The sequence below is a fragment of the Solea solea genome, chromosome 3 (assembly GCF_958295425.1).
Source record: "Solea solea chromosome 3, fSolSol10.1, whole genome shotgun sequence".
Classification (NCBI taxonomy): domain Eukaryota; kingdom Metazoa; phylum Chordata; class Actinopteri; order Pleuronectiformes; family Soleidae; genus Solea; species Solea solea.
This window is the reverse complement of record NC_081136.1, coordinates 1192853-1211823: the sequence shown is the minus strand read 5'-3', so window position 1 is coordinate 1211823 and position 18971 is coordinate 1192853. Positions and strand designations below refer to the sequence as shown.

The following is an 18971-nucleotide window of genomic DNA, read 5'->3' as shown; positions in this document are numbered from 1 at the left end:
AACACATCATACTTTAACTTGAGTATTTTAATGTATTATTGATTTAGTTCAAGGGTTATTTATTTTATTATAAAGACTATTTATTGTTTATTGTTATTTAAAATAATTATTTAACATATCTTTATTTGTTGTGTTATCTATGTTGTCTATTTTGTACCATTTGTGTTGCTCTGAATATTTCAAACAACAAATCCAGAGAAACTCAGTACTTTTCACTTAGTCTTTTCACTGCATACTTTTTTTACTCTTACTCAAGTAATTAATTTCGCAAGTACTTTTACTTGAGTAAATTTTTTTGGCTACTCTACCCACCTCTGCATTTTAGTTTGTTTTAAAGCTGAAATTAAGCAAATAAGCAAGGCAGAATTAAGATGACAATAAGGCATAAATAAGGCTAAGAATTCTGTCCCCCTGGAGGACAGAATTCTTTTCACGTCCCCCCTACTATTGAGAACCTGATAATATTTATCTGTATAAACCACTGTATGAGTTGTCCCACCCTTCCTCTCACGCCCCCCTGACACCTCACCTGTATTATTTATTTATTTCTGTATTTATACATTTAGTTATGCATTTATTCATTTGTACATGTATTTATTTATTTATTTATTTATCTATTTATTTATTCATATATTAAGTCAGGTTTCCATAGAGCTAAGGCAAATTTTGAGGAAATATTTAAGCTTAAATTAAACCCAAACTGAGCTAATGAGGTGCAGCTTGGCTAACATTGAGGCAGAATTCAGCCCACAGAGTCACAGTTGAGTTAATTTAACTTGACCAAAGTTACACACCGTTCTGGACGAGTCATTCATCTGGACCAGGTTGAATCAGCAATCTTAAATTCTCCTTTCTGCGTTTTAAACACAAGCTGCGGCCACGCGACCACCTTTTCGGCGTCTGACGTCACGCGCCGCGGTTATTTGTTTTGTTTTGGTTTCGTTCTTTTTTCTTGTTTTTTTAAACTTTAAACTTCCCTCCTTCAGGAATAGTCTCTGTCGTTACACGGCGTATTTTTCTCGGGTTTTTGCGGCTCCGCTGTGACTGGACCGACGTGTCCGCAGGAGGAAACGTAAGAAGAGGAGGAGGCGGAGGATGCAGCCGCGGATTTAATGACTCCGTCATCAGCCTGAGTGAAAACACCTGCGTGGACATGGCCGGATGTGTCGTATGTCACCAATCAATCAATCAATCTCACATTTCCCTCATTTAACACCATGTTTTCCTCCGTATTTATATAAAAAAACATCACAAATAAAGTTCTTTAATTACTTTATCATCTTCAGATAAAGAGGATAAATACACTTTATACTTGCTTTTATCTTTTTTATCTTCTAACTTTAGCCGTGGCAGTATCTTAAAGTTAAAACTTTTAAAATAACTCATTTGTAGTTTGTTACCATTGTTATTTATTTACTTATGAATGCTCAGATTTAATGTCAGTAGGCTCGTGGAAGTGACCACAGTGGACATAATGTACAATTTAAATCAAAACAAAAACAAACCTGCCGGTAAAATCTATTTTATATGATTCCCTTTCATACATTTTTGTACATAATATGATCTGAAATAGTAACAATTTTGAAATATTTATTTAAAAACACACTATATTTGGTAGACACACATCAGTTTGACACAAACAGAAGTAAATGAAGTGAAAGAGTCCCCCTCTGCTGGCCACAGGAGGAAGTACATCCCAGAAATGACAGCCATGAAGTCGAGTGGAACACAGAACGCTCTGGAGTTTGTGCTGAATTCTTCCAAGATGATTGAAAACACAAGGATTCTCAACAATGTGAAGAACTTAGTGCGCACACAGTCACTTCATTCATTTCCACAGCAGCAGTTCTTTATGTCCACACTGATTTTTACAGCCTTCACATGACCCTGTTGTTGTCACACATCTGATATTTTGCTCTTTACAGCAGAATCAATCAGTCACACAAAAGTATACGTGTGTGTTGGTACTTGTCTTTTTCAGGGACATTTTCTGGCACAAACACTGACCTGTCCTGTAGACCTTATCTTGTCCTGTAGACCTTATCATGTCCTGTAGACCTTATTATGTCCTGTAGACCTTATCTTGTCCTGTAGACCTTATCATGTCCTGTAGACCTTATCTTGTCCTGTGACCTCATGGAGACCAAAAACCTGGTCCTAATGAAGCAGAATTTTGGGCCAGAGATGACACATTGTCCTGGTGGAAAAAACAGCTGAGAAAACTTGTGTGCAGGAATTTTAACGAGCACCGTGACCCACTAATGAAGTGAAAGTGACATGATTACACAGTGGTAAGTGTAAAACATTACTGCCTTATTGTTTCCACTGTAACCCACACATTCTGCGGTGTAAAAACTGAAGGATTCAGTGGCAATGCAGCTGGTTTTTACTCAGTTTAGAGGGGACATGTTGGGGGGAAATGCCTCCCCCCCCTGCGGTCTGTACAGCTGCCTTCACAAAACCCTGACCCTTTCCCCAGTGCTGTACCCCAAAGGCCACTCTCTCATGCTCACGTAGAAACAGCAGAAGAAAAGAACTTGTGTCAGGCTCTCAAACTGCCATCATTCGTCCCCGTAGAAGGAGCCTGGAAGAGCGGCTTTACTCTTTGCTCAGGGGGGGGAGTGATGAGGAGGTGAAAGGGGGGCTTGGGGCTTGTGGAGCTGTGACCAGTGTGGTCACAGCTCCACAAACACGTGACTGCAGTAAACATGTGTCCACAGGGATTCTGTGCTGTTGTTGAGAGAAAACCAGACACGGCTGGACAAAAGCAGGAGGTAAGAAAATTTCAACTAAGATTCCGAGGCTCATTTCTCTCTCCCTCTCTCCCTCTCTCCCTCTTTTACATGTACATATAAAGTAAAACACTGTGCTGTGTGAGTCTCAGGCCACCACCTTTAGACTTGGAGATAGAACTTTTTAATGATGTTTTCAACAGTGTGGGTTTATCTTGAAGACCCAGGCTGGTGGAAACATCTCAGCTCTGTCAAAACTCATCAGATTTGAACGAAACTTGCGATGTGTAGACGATCAATTTGAAATTGAACTAAACGGATCAGGAGGAATTTTGTCCCGCTCGTTTAAGAAGGTAGAGGCTACATGTCGGTAAAGTTCTGGACAAATCCACAAAGTCTTCTGGATGCAGTGGGTGAAAATGTAAAAATGTTCAGGAGTCTTTCACGCTCTCTTGTTTTTTGTGTATGTCCAGAAAATACAGGAAACTTGTGTTTGTACTTGTTACATTATGGGCAATAAGGCTACGTAAAATTAGGGATTAGGGAAGAAATTACAAACAAATTCAAAACACAGCTTAACACAATAACACAACCCCCTCCTCCACCCTAATTGGACCGGACCAGAATGTGAAGGTAGTAAAAGTAGGTCAACTATAACAGAAAAAAGATAATAATCATAATAAAATAAACTTAAGCAAATATTAAGTTACACAGGAAATGTCCCTGCGTAGTAAATCACACACAGCCTCACTGTGAGGTCACTTAACCACACACAGATGTCTTCACTGAACCTAATTCCTTGAGGGCAGAGGTCTCAAGGCCACGGCTTGCGGGCCACATGCAGCCCTCATTCCATGTGGCCACCACTTAAAGGTAGGGTTGGAGAACCTGGACAAACAGTTTTCAATTCTGAAGTCCACACCCCTTTCTTCTGACTTCCCTCTGAAGCTCCACCTCCAGAGCGCAGGTACGCGCAACAACACATCGGTGATTTTCGGCACGTTTGGGTGACAACAACAAATCCTCTCAAAAGTTCACAAAGACTTAAAGTGAACCCACTGATCCAGAAGAAACAGAGCCTAACTTTAATCTCAGAATTCTGATTTTTTTCTTTAATCTCAGAATTCTGATTTTTTTCTTTAATCTCAGAATTCTGAGTTTTTTCTTTAATCTCAGAATTCTCACTTTTTCCTTTAATCTCAGAATTCTTACTTTAATCTCAGAATTCTTACTTTTTCTTTAATCTCAGAATTCTCACTTTTTCCTTAATCTCAGAATTCTGACCCTTTCTTTAATCTCAGAATTCATATTTTTTCTTTAATCTCAGAATTCTCACTTTTTCTTTAATCTCAGAATTCCTATTTTTTTCTTTAATCTCAGAATTGTTACTTTAATCTCAGATTATAATTTTTTTACCTGTGGTACTAATCCTCTCCCGTACTTAAAGTTTGTTCCACAGTGAGTGTAATAACAGGTGTGTTTGCAGAAATGCAGCGGACACAGGTGAGGACAGAGGGAGGAGATGGAAAGAAGGAGAAGGAGGAAGAGAAGGAGGAGGACCCGGTGCAGCTGCGGAGGAAGATCGGCCTGCTGCCGGCCATCTCCTTCATCATTGGCACCGTGGTGGGCAGTGGCATCTTCATCGCGCCCAAGGGAGTCCTGATGAACAGTGGGAGTGTGGGTCTGTCTCTGCTGGTGTGGACGCTCAGCGGAATCCTCTCCTTGTTTGGTACGAAACACACACACACTGTGGAGGACTGACTTTAAAGATCAAAGTGTGTAAAATATTGTATGAATTGTACATATTTTGGAGCACCATGTTTTTACAGGAGCTAAACGACTGCAAAACCACAGTAATATACTTTATAAGATACAAAACTGTAACAAAACTCAGTATTAAAACAGTATTTATGCAGGAAAATACACTAATACACAAAGGTAGGTTTTGTGGAATCACCTAACCTTTGTCTAAATATTAAATACTTTTTTAAAGGTTCATTGCACCCAAATCGGCAGCAAGAAGCAGCTCGATCAAAATTTTGCCGCATCATTTTCTAGTTACCAACAAATCCTGCTCTTGTGTTTCTTCCATTAGGAGCTTTGTGTTACGCTGAACTGGGAACCACCTTTACAAAGTCAGGAGGCCAGTACACGTACCTACTGGAGACGCTGGGGCCGATGCCTGGCTTCCTACGACTCTGGGCAGACTTTGTATTCATCAGGCGAGTTTTTACTTTTACTTTAACCCTTAGACGCGCCTTCAAAAAAAGTTACGCTAACACACCAAGAGCGCCAAAATTGTACACAATTCCTTTTTTTTTTTTTTTTAAACCAACATCAGTGCTTTCCATACATATCAAATATTAATGATTTTCTATTTTTTTTATTTTTAACTCTTAAATTGCAATGTTTTTGTCACAATGCATCAAACACAATGATTTCAACGGGTTTCAGTGAGGACATTTTTGTGCGTAAGGTGTGTTAGTGTGAGTATTTCAGATGATGTTGTTTACAATCAACCAAAAATGAAAATGAACCCTCAAAAATGCACAACCTGGCATAAATGTTTAATAATTTGCATGAAACATGCTGTGTAGACCTGCTGTGATCGCCTACGTGTCCCTGGCGTTTGGCGGCTACATCGTGGAGCCGTTCTTTGCGCCGTGTGCTGCTCCTGTCGCGCTGATCAAACTGGTCAGCGTCCTCGGAGTGAGTGAGTACATTTCTGTTCCCTTTCCCTTCCACAATTCCACCTCCATGTGACCATCAACCCAATGCACACACAAATGGACGTCGTGTTCTGGTTTTCAAAGTGAAGCTTAGGAAAGTAGCAGTCGTCCACCAGGGGGCGACTCCACTGGTCGCAAAAAGGAAGTCATTTTGAGTTGAAGTCCAGGCTTAAACAATAATAATACTTTTCACTTGAACACCATTTCTGTGGCAGTGTTACAGCGCCACATAGAGGCCTGGCATACAAACTACCTCTGTGTGGCTGAGGCTTAATTAGACACTAAGGTGACTGAGAGCTGGTATTGTCCAATAGGAGACTTTGTTTAATTTCCGAGTGCAACAGTGGACCTGAGCGCCGTTCAACTCGTGAACATCGAGGCTTCGTGATGGGAGTTTGTCCTGAAACCAGAAGACTACGTCCATGACTACGTCCGTTGAGTACAAGTCAAACATTCACTCTTCACGAGCTTTTCTTTGTGTCTCCGCAGCATTCGTCGTCGCAGTGAACTGCTGGAGCGTGTCCATGACCTCCCGTGTCCAGGTGGTCTTGACCTTTGTTAAATTGTTTGCGCTGGTCCTCATCATCGTCCCCGGCTTGACTGCCTTGGGGAAAGGTAAGAGTCCGGTGTTTCCTCTGAGGACACGGACGTTTACTTCCTCACTCTCGTGTCTCTTTTCTTTCCAGGAAAGACGGAGAACTTCCAGAACGGCTTCGAGGTCGAGTTGTTAACGCTGGATAAGTTGCCACTCGCGTTCTATAATGGTCTCTACGCCTATGGTGGATGGTAAACCACGCTGAGGCTTTGTTCTTTAGGTTTTTAACACATAAGCCCCCGTTTTCCACCAACATTACCAGGAAATTGTTTCTTTTCTTTTCTGCCATTGAATAAATCCTTCACGTTTAAGAGATTAATGATGAATAACATACAGTTTATGAAGGAACATAACAGCAGGCGACTGTCTTTTTGTCTTCAGGTTTTATCTGAACTGTGTCACAGAAGAGGTCATTAACCCAAACCGGTCAGTTCTCTGTCATTTTGTGAAAACCACGTCTTGTCGCCGGCATATTTATATTCCTCCGTGTGTCCTGTGTCACTTAGAAACATCCCTCTGGCTATAATCCTCTCCATGGTGACAGTGACGGTTCTTTTCGTCCTTACTAACGTGGCCTACTACACCGTGATGACGCCGGCTCAGCTGCTGATGTCTGACGCTGTGGCCGTGGTCAGTGCCACACGGAGAATAGTTTGAAGGAGAAAAGCTTTGTGTTGTGCTGATACTGAACGACGGATGTGATCCGTTTTCCCCGCAGACGTTTGCTAACAAAGCCATCCAGGCGATCGCACCTCTGATTCCGGTTCTTGTGGGCCTGTCGTGCCTCGGAGCGCTCAACGGTGGAATCTTCGCCTCACCCAGGTCCGTTCAGCCGCATGAAACTTTATTACTGTGCTTGTAACGTAACGTCACGCTGACTGTACATCACTGCGGCGCAGGATGCTGTTCGTGGGAGGCAGGGAAGGCCACTGGCCGCAGATCTTTTCCATGATCCACATCCGCAGACGCACGCCTTTGCCCGCTGTGCTGCTGCAGGTAACGTGTTTTCAACCAGGGCTGCGAAAGACAATTTGATACTTGTCACTCACCTGTCTGTCCTCATCTTTTACCTGTCTGTCCTCATCACTCACCTGTCCGTCCTCGTCACTCACCTGTCCTCGTCACTCACCTGTCTGTCCTCATCTTTTACCTGTCTGTCCTCATCATTCACCTGTCCGTCCTCGTCCCTCACCAATCTGTCCTTGTCACTCACCTGTCTGTCCTCATCATTCACCTGTCCTCGTCACTCACCTGTCTGTCCTCATCATTCACGTGTCCTCGTCACTCACCTGTCTGTCCTCATCTTTTATCTGTCTGTCCTCATCACTCACCTGTCTGTCCTCATCACTCACCTGTCTGTCCTCATCATTCACCTGTCTGTCCTCATCATTCACTTGTCCTTGTCACTCACCTGTCTGTCCTTGTCACTCATCTGTCTGTCATCATTCACTTGTCCTTGTCACTCACCTGTCTGTCCTCATCACTCACTTGTCCTTGTCACTCACCTGTCTGTCCTCATCAATCACCTGTCCTTGTCACTCATCTGTCTGTCCTCATCACTCACTTGTCACTCACCTGTCTGTCCTCATCAATCACCTGTCCTTGTCACTCATCTGTCTGTCCTCGTCACTCACCTGTCTGTCCTTGTCACTCACCTGTCTGTCCTCATCACTCACCAGTCTGTCCTTGTCACTCACCTGTCTGTCCTCATCATCACTCACCTGTCCTCGTCACTCACCAGTCCTCATCAATCACCTGTCCTTGTCACTCATCTGTCTGTCCTCATCACTCACTTGTCACTCACCTGTCTGTCCTCATCAATCACCTGTCCTTGTCACTCATCTGTCTGTCCTCGTCACTCACCTGTCTGTCCTTGTCACTCACCTGTATGTCCTCATCACTCACCAGTCTGTCCTTGTCACTCACCTGTCTGTCCTCATCATCACTCACCTGTCCTCGTCACTCACCAGTCCTCATCACTCACCTGTCCTTGTCTCCAGTTCCCCTTGGCAGTGTTGATGATCTCCAGCGGTGAAATCTACCAGCTTGTAAACTTTGCCTCCTTCTCTCGCTGGTTCTTCATCGCCTTGTCGACGTTGGGGATGCTCATCCATCGCTACCGCTTCCCTCACCTCCTCAGACCATTCAAGGTTAGTTTCTCTGAACAGTTACTTCTCTGGACGACAGACCGTTCTTTTGTTTCATCTTCACTTCAAACACTGTCAAACACTCTTCCTCCTCAGGTTCCCCTGGTCATCGCAGTCACCTTCACAGTGGTTTGTTTCTTCATCGTGGGCCTGTCTCTGTACTCCGACCCCTTTAACACAGGCTGCAGCTGCGCTCTCACACTCTCCGGACTCCCGGTTTACTACGTGACCATCCACCGCCCCTGCGTGCCCCAAAAATTTAAACGCATCTTCAGTGAGTCCAGTGTTTTCAGAGTTTGAAGTACGGTGGCCTGACAGGCGAGAGAAAACACCAGCAAGAGGGAAAACACAACGTTTCTCACGTTGCATTTGCTTTGTGATTTTGAATCTGCAGATCGTTTCTCCTTCTGCGTGTGTTTTTGTAATTGTGAAGCGTTTGTTAGAGCTTCAGTTTAAAAGAAATGTGAAAAATTTGTTTTGTTTTGTCTGCAAATCATGGGAAATATTGCATATGCACAGGTCAGATTTTAATGTTTGGGCAAACAGACCGTGTTCGTCCTGGGCTTATCCCAGTTTTTCATTGTCAAGGTAAGAAAAACAACTTAAATACAATTAAAACCACACACTGTTGTTCGAACCTAAAGCTCAAGGCAGATCGAGTGGAGGGTTTGGAATTAGACCAAGAGTAAGAATGAAAATCCCTCTCAGCTCGTGGCTTAATCTGACTCTTAATCTGTCTGCATTTCACAGATAACTTTAACAGGAAGCTCCAGATCCTTTTCGAAGTGGCTCAGCAGGAAGTCCAGACGTACTGAAGACGCCAAAGACACTCGTCAATGACTCGACGCCGTGACTCAAGTAAAATGTGTCAGAACCAGGACCAAGTGTTTCTAACGGTGGCAGAACTGGAGTGTTCCGACAGATTATGTAGAACTCCGGGCCGCTCTCGCCTCTCCACTGAATATCCAAACGTCTCTATTGAAAACATTATTTAAAGCGTATTGTCTTTATTTTTTGTGAATTTGTTGACAGTATTTTAGTAACTTGTTCCACGTGGATTTGAGTTCAGCTATTTTGTGTGAATTAACGATTTATATTGCACTAAAATGTGAATTTAGCATAACTAGCACAAAGGCATTGTGCTTCGAACTGCACTAGTGTAAGGTTATAATAGTTTTTCTATTATATAAATGCTTAGTTTTAGTTTTTATTATTTTTAGTTTTTTGTTGTATTTGTCAGGTGATAATAAGTCTTGTGTCTCTAATAAAACCTTTCAAAATTGCCGACACACTGCAATTAAACCCAAAAGGATTATACATTTTTTATATATATATATATATATATATACACACACATACACATATATATATACATACACATATATATATGTATATACATATATATATATATATATACATATATACATACACACACACGATTAACACGGCTGAATAAAAGCACTTGGTTTTATTGTACAGTCATACAAACACAAGCAGAGACAACGTGACGGAGTAAGAGCGACGTTAAAACCCTCACCTACGCAAACACACAAACGCTAATTTTTTTAAACAACCAAAAACTGTACATTTTCTCATTCTATTCTCCAAACGATGGCGATACGTGGACTGAAAACAATCTCCCGTTTGCACACGTATGCATTTTTGATGAAAAACATTCCCTCAAAGTGCCCTGACGTTGATAATGAGGAAGTAGTACAACAAAAAAACAAAGAGAAACAATCCTATTGCTGTTTCGTTTGTGTGCTTTTTGGGTTACTATGCTATTTCTTTTTGTTTATTATTATTATTATTATTATAATAATAATTATTGCTTAAACCTCCTACATTACAATCTAAAAGCTGATCCCAGGACAAACGGACTGAACCACGTGGCACAGACGCGTCTCACTGGACAATCAGGAAAAAAACATTCATATCTCATCATTTACATGAAGCTAAAAACAACAAATTATATATTAAAATGTGCAAAATCAACATTACATATACATTTAGACGGATTTCTATTCTCTGGAGATGCCTTCAAAACTGAGGACAGAGGCGACGAGTCGTTTAGAGACAGATGGACAGTCGGGACGACGGTGAGGACAGAGCAGCCGAGTCTGAGCGTGGCTTTAAATCCAAGCGTGTTTAAAAAGACGACTGACACAAGGTTCATTAAAGCTGCAATTCTACAACAGGGACGAGCTGGTGATGACGTGATTTGTGGCGATGCTTTCACCACCGAGCCAGAGGCGGCCATTTTATGACGATGACGCACAAACCCTTTATGAAGTGAGCGAACGACAAAACGAGCCACAAAATCAAAAATACACAAATCGCACATCTTTTGTCTGAAAATACACTCGCTCTTTGTGTTGTGTTTTTCTTGTTTGCTATTCTGACCATGGGCGGGGCTTAAGAAGCTGCCTGCTGATTGGTTACAGAGTTTTGGTAACTCAGTAGCCAATCGGTAGGCAGCTTCCTAAGCCCCGCCCATGGTCAGAATGGCAAAAAAAACCAAACACATGTGAAGGAACGTATTTCTGATTATGTGGCTCGTTTTGTCGTTTATCCGATTCATAAAGTGTTGTTTGAAAATGCACGACAGACATTTGCTGCTCTAACTCGACAGGAACGTTGTCATGTCAGAAGTGATTTATGGTCTGTTTCAGACTCAAGAATCAGTGAAGTGACCGAAGACGACGGGATAGAAAAATATTCTTCAGTGGAAAAATTATTGCATTGTGTTTTAAAACTTTTTACACACAAACTTTTTTATTATTCGTTTTCCAAAGCCAACGAACTCGAGCCGTGTTTTGGAAGTGTGCTACGAGGAATTAGCCCATCGGATAAAACTAGAAACAGTGAGATTATTCCCTTTAACACCGTTTTCTCGACTTTTTGCTCATTTTCACGTACATTTGCACCTGCTCTGCTGCTCGTAGTGTTAAAAACAAACATGTGACTCGTGGACCCGTGACTACATACCCTGCGGGATGAACTCGGACCAGCTGATGTTTGCCAAACCGAGCTCTTCGTCTTCCAGGCCGGAGAAGCTAATGTCCACGAGAATCTTGCTGAGGCTGTCGTTCATCGTGTCCAGGACCAGGCCCTCAGTGAGGGAGCGGTTAGCGGGCGTGGCTCCCCCGGCCTGGAGCAGCGACCTGGAGCAGCTGCTCTGTGGGTCCTCGCCGGACGACTCCGCCGACCCGGTCGCTCTGGAGGACGCGTGCGGCTCTCTGGGGGAGTTGAACAGAGCCCAGTCTTTGAAGGGCGTGCTGTTGAAGCTGAACGTGTTGTACTCGTGCCGCGGGGTCACGGCGGGACCACCCGGCGTACGGATGGGGCTGAAATCCAGAAGGTTTTGGCTCCCTTTGCCCACAGGCGTCACTTTCCACGGCTCGGGTAAGACGTGAGAGGGCGGCTTGCTCGGGGTGGAGGAGGTCAGCTGACTGCTGCTCTTTATCGGGGTCTTGAAGGAGAACTCGCGGTCGGGGCTGTGCTGCTCGTGCTGCTCGTGCTGCTCGTGCTCGTCCTGCTCGCCGTCCCGCGTGTCGTGGAACGTGGAGGCGTCGGAGGCCACGCCGGAGTCAAAGAGAGTGTTGTCGGGACAGATGAGGACGGGCTCCTCGTGCAGTGAGTGAACCAGACGCTGTTTACGCCGCGATCTGCTGCTGCTGCTCTGTCTCCGCGGAGACACACGTGTGACCAGCACACACACGGGCTCCTCCTTTATCTCCGCCTTCACAGAGTCTTTGCTTTTCACTGCCACGGCTGGGGCCTCACTTTTTGTCACCTGTGAGACAAACGACAGTTAAAACACTCTTTTTCCACTGTGTCCTTAACACTCACGACGAGACTCGGGATCATCTTTACCTTTGGTGCGATCCTCACTCTCTTTGTCGCTCGTGAGAGGTTTCGTTTCTGCTGCGAGACGCACGGAGGAAACTGCGCCGACGACCGCGGCAGATAGACGGGAGACGCGATGGGCAGCTGGATCGGAACCAGGTAGGACTCGGTTCGAGGGAGAAGAGGTTTGATCCTTCTCTCTGAGCGGAGGAAGGACAAGAACAACATCAAGGTATTTGTGTCCAGCTCAGGCCGCTTATCTCATGTCTGCAAATATCTCAAAGATCTGTGAACTCACCACCCGGCGTCCTCCTCGTGTCAGGGAGCGTCCTCTTCTGTTGCTGTAAGAAGAACCAGACGGAGCTTAGTTTCCTGAAAACAATCATCTGTCTGTCGGAGACACATTTGTTTTTGTGATCACAACACAAACTTCATAATTTCATGAGAATGAAAGTGTAATATTAAAAAAGTCGTAATTTTACCAGAATAAAGTCGGAATATTAATAAAGTCGTAATTTTACCAGAATAAAGTCGTAATATTAAAAAAGTCGTAATTTTACCGGAATAAAGTCGTAATATTAAAAAAAAAGTAATTTTACCAGAATAAAGTCGTAATATTAAAAAAGTCGTAATTTTACCAGAATAAAGTCGTAATATTAAAAAAGTCGTAATTTTACCAGAATAAAGCCGTAATATTAAAAAAGTCGTAATTTTACCAGAATAAAGCCATAATATTTAAAAAGTCGTAATTTTACCAGAATAAAGTCGTAATATTAAAAAAGTCGTAATTTTACCAGAATAAAGCCGTAATATTAAAAAAGTCGTAATTTTACCAGAATAAAGCCGTAATATTAAAAAAGTCGTAATTTTACCAGAATAAAGTCGTAATATTAATAAAGTCGTAATTTTACCAGAATAAAGTCGTAATATTAAAAAAGTCGTAATTTTACCAGAATAAAGTCGTAATATTAAAAAAAAAGTAATTTTACCAGAATAAAGCTGTAATATTACCAGAATAAAGTCGTAATATTAAAAAAGTTGTAATTTTACCAGAATAAAGCCGTAATATTAAAAAAGTTGTAATTTTACCAGAATAAAGCTGTAATATTTAAAAAGTCGTAATTTTACCAGAATAAAGCCGTAATATTAAAAAAGTCGTAATTTTACCAAAATAAAGCCGTAATATTAAAAAAAGTCGCAATTTTACCAGAATAACGTCGTAGTATTAAAAAAGTCGTAATTTTACGAGAATGAAGTCGTAATTTTACGAGGATGAAGTTGTAATATTAAAAAAGTCGTAATTTTACGAGAATGAAATTGTAATAAAGTCGTAGAGAAGGGTAAATCAATCTTACTTGGTGTGAATATAAAAGCATTTGCAGCGGAACAGGAGCAGTCACTGGGTCACAACCAGGCTGTAAAAATGAGAAATGAAAAAGATTAAAATGAAATGAAAACTCACCTCATAATACCTCGTGTGAGAATGACGCCACGTGACTCGTGCTCACCTTGTACACCTGGTCGAGAGTGAGGCATCTGTTCACCTCAGGCCGGATCGTCCAGAAAGACACTTTGTTGTCTGCCGTGGTCTCGCGGATGAACATGTCGTGCAGGGACAAGTTATGACGGATGGAATTCTACGATAATAAAAGAGTCAAAATCATCTTTAAATGCATTTTTTTTACTCCCAAAGACTGAGTGTGTATGTGTTTTAAATAACACGCAATAAATGAAGCAGGAACTAATAGAAGCACCAGGTACTTTCACTGTACTAAATAACTGTGTCATGTCGAGGCGACTCGTGTTATTAGTTGTTTACTTTGTGTGCCGATGAATTCTAAAACCATATTGTTGAAGTACCTTCCATCCCGGCTTGGCCACCTCTTTAAAGTACGGGAAGTGATCCTCGATCCACGTGTAAATCTCTTTCAGTGTCATCTTTTTGTTGTCTCGGCTGTTGATCGCAAACTGGATCATGGCCATGTAGGAGTACGGCGGCCTCTCCGACGTCGGCCGCTGAGCGGCTTCAGTGTCTGTTTCATGTGCCTTCAAAACACAAATCACATGCAGAAAAATTACGGTTGTAGGAGTGATGTCATCATCAAGCGTGGAGTCCAACATAGATGGAATGTACCAAAGCTGCAGCGAGCAGCCGACTTTACCTGAGAAACCTCCATTTTCGGGTCGCTGTTCTCTTTCTCGTCTCCATCTCCTTTCAAAGGAGTCGTGCTCATTCTGCCGAGCCACTGAATGTTGGTGAGGCTGTCGTCTAAAGGACCACATTCAGTTTTCTTTTTTACTGATAAGAAAAGCAAAAGTACATTGTTATTTAAACAGAGAAGAAGAAGAAGATTACAAAGAATAACGTACTGTGGCGGGGAAACACTCTTACTTTCCATACATGGTTTAGAGCCAGTGAGAGGCGTAGCATCGGGGAAGGTTTCTGCTTTGTCTGGTTGTCCATCCGTACTCTTTTTAGTGACGCCGTCAACCTCAGGAGCCACCTGACGGACAGATCCACCGCTGCAGTCGCTGTTCTCACTCAGAAGGATGAACTTATTGGGCCCCTGGGTGCCGCTCTCTTTGCCCTTGGCAGTGAGGACACCGATGATGGCCTGAAGATCCACCGCTTTGGGAATGACGACCACCTGAGTGTCGGACATGGACGGGTGATTCATGATGCGGATCCCGCCGGGGAAGGACTGACCCGCTGCCGACGCTGGCGTCTCCTTGGAGCTGGACGCAGAACCAGCTGCCGTGGAATCATCATTCTGCTGAAAAGGCAACTTCCTTCTCTTGAGAATCAGGGGTCTCCTCGGGCTCCGCCTCATGGTCAGCAAATGAAAAGCCCCTTTATCTTTACTGGAATTATGGACAAAACACACACAAATATGTCAGATAAAGTTACAATGAGATATATGTCTACATAGAACTAGTGCCGTAGAGCTTGAGATCAATCTTCATTTCATCTGGGACACATTTCTTAGATCTTCATCTTCAAATGCAACACATACAGAATGTAGTTATATATTCAAAAGAGACTCTAAAAGAAAAATATTCCAATTTAATTTAAAATATTACTATATTAACTTTATAAAAATGCAAACAAATTGCAGTGATTTATAATTCTTCAATTTCCAGGGAACTTTTTTGCTATTTCAGTGCACTTATATTGTTTTACTAAATGGAAATTTGATGTTTTTTTACTCTAAATTACATAGATTGGCAAAATATAACATATGCTTTAATACTAATCAGCTTTATCACCGTGTATACACATCATACTAAAAAAACAAACTGTTAATTACCAGTAGATTAACGTTTACCTGGAAGATGAACGCTGTCGATGACAGATTATTCGCTACTTTGTCAAACTAAACTGGATTAAGCTCTGGGTCCGAGTTCTATCGACAATAAATTGATTTATTTTGGTTCAACAGTTCCCTGCAGATACGGAGTTAAACTAATCAACCTCCGCCAACTTCCTTTTCTGCTCTGGAATGGTCAGTTAGACGTTGATGATGCCTTCTGGGACAACGGGCGTCAGGTGTCTGCAATGATGTAACGTTCACGGTCACATATAGTCAATGGTGAGCAGTGCAGCAAATGAATTAACCAAATTACCACAACAAGCGCTGCACTGTTTACGTAAAGTATGCCGAATCACTGAGGTGGTTGTAATAGTTAGTAAGGCTAAATTACTAAATTGTTTTAGTAAAAAAATTGAAGACAATGCGATAATATCGTCATACACAGGTTAAGTTTAGTTTGACACACACACACACACACACACACACACACAAATGACGTGTATTGTTCGATGAACTCAATGAATAAACGGTGTGATATCAACATGAGATATGCCGAATTAAATAAGTGACCTTTATAGTCAATAAAACATTTCAAATTGTTCAAATGAGGACGGACAATTGACAGAAAATCGTCGATAATGCCAAAACGGCGTAATGCTCTAGTTGAATTCAGTTCGCCGGCCCTTTGACACACACGAATGGCGTGCTGCTAAACTTGTGTTAACATTCAAAACAACAAACGCTGTAGTGTTTATGCAAGAGATGCCGAATGACACAGATAATTGTAATAGCTAATAAAAACATACATTTTTCTTAAATTACAAAACAAAACTGAGCAAAAACTAGGGACCGTGTTACAATACCGTAAAGCACAAAGGGAGTTCAGTTTGTTGCTCTTTTGTCACACGCGAATGACATGTATTGTGCTGCTAAATAGATGTTAACATTCTTGTACAACAAACGCTGCACTGTTTATGCAAGAAACGCCGAATGCCAGAGATAATTGTAATAGTTAATAAAAACATATATTTTTTTTAAATTACAAAATAAAACTTTACAAAAAATAACGACCATATTACAATATCGTAAAGCACAAAGGAAGTTCCGTTTGTTCCTCTTTTGACACACGCGAATGACATGTGCTGTGTTGCTAAATCAATTGCAGTATTTTGAAATCGTCAGCTTTGTCTCGACAAACACGAAGATAATTAAATATATCATCATTAAATTAAACACCCGGCATATTTCAGCTAGCGGCTTTCTGTTTAGCCCTAAGCTAAATGAGGTTGTATGCTAAGCTAAGTTAGCAAGGTGGCTAGCCATCTACGCTGTTGTAAGTAAAAACAAACAGGGACAATGGACACAAACCTTCATATCACTGCGACATTTGGGGCAACTGCGCTCGATTGCTGCCACGGTGCGCGGTGGCAGTGTATAATCGAATCGTCCATGATATGTTCAATAAACTTTGATTGAGTAATGTGATTTTACGCCATCGGTCCGATTCAGAAACGTTTTTGAATTTTGGCGCTGTGGGGACGGCCCCCGTCGATTTGATCACGCGGTGCAGAATTGCACCAATAGCAGTTTAGACAGAATCACGCGGCTGGCCAATGGCAGACGACGATGGCGGAAACCGGAAGTGTTGTGGAAAACACGAAGAAAGAAAAACAAAGTTATAGTTCAGAAACGACAACTTCATGTCACATTAGTTGTGTATTACACGCATATATTGTTAGTATATTGATTACAGGTGATGCCGTACGCACATCACGCAAGGAACCGCATCACGGTGCGTATTATTTGCTATTTACACGTAACTTTTGAAAGTATACCGCTGGCTGTGGACGTAATTAAGCGCGATGGTCCATATACAGCTAATTTATCATGTTTGCAACGTAGTTATTAACGTAAAGGTCGATGTTTTTCTTCACCAGGTGGTCTGGAATGACTTCTATCAATGCCCCGTAAAGCCTCAAAGACTGAGAAGCCTCCCCTGCTATTCCTGGAGCGGCCTCTAGGTGGAGCCAGACTCCAAAAAGGCCCCGAAGTCCGAACAGCTGTCAACCCAAAAGACTTTTTCACAGAGACACAAGCACACAGCAGCTCAGCTCTTCATTCGTGGGTAAGATAAATGTCCCTTTTTTGGATTTTCACAAATAACTCAAACATTTTACAAATCAAGAAACAGCGTTTTAAAGAATCCACAGCCTCTCTGCAACAGTACAATGGTAAACTAAATCAGAAACAGTGTTTTAAATGATTTACAGCCTCTGTAGAGTTTGAGAAGTGTCAGTAAGGCTTCAGTAAAAGGCTTGTCTCTGTATTAGTAATGCTTCAAGAAAATATCCTCAACATCTTTCCTGCACTGACTTTGACTTAAACAGACAATAGATGGAGGGAGGAGTTATTACATGACTGTTAATTAGTTTTAATCTTGCAGGTAAACCCACAGTTTGACACTTCAGCTGCAGCCGCACCTCCAGTGAGACGAGGGAGGAGGAAATGCCAGTCGACCACGAGCATCCTCGATCGCTCCAGTCAGCTGTCCAGGAAAAGCAGCGTGTGCAAATTCCCCTCGTTATCGTTTCAGGCAAGGTCAAGAGACCAGTGTCTGAAAACAATGACTGCACGCACAAAGAAAACTACAGCCACAGCGTCTGCTGCTGTTTCTGGTGCAGGAAATCAGCCGCGTGGATCACGTCAACTCAAAAAGTCTGTGTCGTGTGCACAGATCATCGACACACCGAAGAGACAGTCGGCCTCAGTCAGAAGACGGGATGAGGAGAAATCTTCTGTGTCCTCCAGCAGATGTTGTGACCAACCTAAAACTTCATCCCTTCAAGGGGAGAGAAGTGGACTTCTGTCAGACGGTGCTTCAACACCTGTCTCCACTGAGTTTAGCAGTGTCTGTCTGCCACCTGATGTGGACACTCCAGAACTGCTACAAGATGGCAGAAGTCATCCCCCCTCTCCCACTTTGCATTTGCTAATTGCTCAACCATGTAATCAGCAATCTGACATTTTGGTGGCTGACTCACCAGAGAGAGACTATGGCCTGAAAGTGACATGGAGGAGGAGGAGGAGTCTGATGTTGCTGCTGAAAGAACAAGGCCGTCTCTCTGATTCAGACGTGCTCGTTCACAGCTTGATGGACAACTGATTGTCTCCGTCTTTTTTTTCTTCTTTTTTTTACAGTCGTTTAAATGAACCGCATCATGATGAGCCGCGGGTCTAATGAGTTCTTGCCAAACATCAAATACTGAACAAATCATAATTATGTTGCAAATCAGAGGCAGTTTTCCAATCATGATCTCCAGCAAAATGAGTTGTTTGCGCTTCTGCATTGAGTGAATGATGTTTACTGTAAACCAGGACTGTAGTCTATCACAGATATCATGTTGACATAAGAAGATGCTGCAGAATACTGGTTGTTTTTGGCTTTGCTGCTAACAATAAAATGTTCATGTGGAAACATTTGGGGTGGTAGTCTCTTTTAAAAAAAAAACAAAACAATAATATCAGATAAGATAAGATTATACTTTATTAGTCCCACAGTGGGGAAATCTGCAAAGTTACAGTGGCAAACAAAGCAAAAAGTGAAGTTA

The 18971-nt window shown here is 42.3% G+C and overlaps 3 protein-coding genes across 4 annotated transcripts; 2 read left to right on the top strand and 1 right to left on the bottom strand.

The window, feature by feature from the left end:
- Positions 1-2667: 2667 nt before the first annotated feature.
- On the top strand, positions 2668-9493 carry si:ch73-352p4.8 (cystine/glutamate transporter). 2 transcript variants are annotated; one of them, XM_058625244.1, is made up of 13 exons: positions 2668-2774; positions 4219-4461; positions 4828-4954; positions 5330-5445; positions 5951-6076; positions 6148-6247; positions 6438-6482; positions 6563-6686; positions 6775-6878; positions 6956-7052; positions 8057-8206; positions 8300-8477; positions 8954-9493. In XM_058625244.1, the coding sequence occupies exons 2-13, from the start codon at positions 4221-4223 to the stop codon at positions 9016-9018; spliced, it is 1473 nt and encodes a 490-aa protein (XP_058481227.1). In that variant the 5' UTR covers positions 2668-2774; positions 4219-4220; the 3' UTR covers positions 9019-9493. The 2 variants fall into 2 exon arrangements, with proteins under 2 accessions (XP_058481227.1, XP_058481228.1); XM_058625245.1 differs by having other exon boundaries at positions 2669-2774; positions 4207-4461.
- A 181-nt stretch (positions 9494-9674) lies between these two features.
- On the bottom strand, positions 9675-14914 carry foxm1 (forkhead box M1). The gene is made up of 8 exons (XM_058625942.1): positions 14445-14914; positions 14215-14351; positions 13913-14098; positions 13561-13689; positions 13408-13467; positions 12351-12393; positions 12080-12252; positions 9675-11999 (listed from the first exon to the last, which is right to left on the bottom strand). Exons 1-8 carry the CDS (start codon positions 14881-14883, stop codon positions 11184-11186), a joined length of 1983 nt encoding a protein of 660 aa, XP_058481925.1. The 5' UTR covers positions 14884-14914; the 3' UTR covers positions 9675-11183.
- Positions 14915-16799: 1885 nt separating this feature from the next.
- On the top strand, positions 16800-18838 carry rhno1 (RAD9-HUS1-RAD1 interacting nuclear orphan 1). The gene is made up of 3 exons (XM_058625941.1): positions 16800-17155; positions 17301-17488; positions 17807-18838. The coding sequence occupies exons 2-3, from the start codon at positions 17324-17326 to the stop codon at positions 18524-18526; spliced, it is 885 nt and encodes a 294-aa protein (XP_058481924.1). The 5' UTR covers positions 16800-17155; positions 17301-17323; the 3' UTR covers positions 18527-18838.
- The last annotated feature ends 133 nt before the right edge of the window (positions 18839-18971 follow it).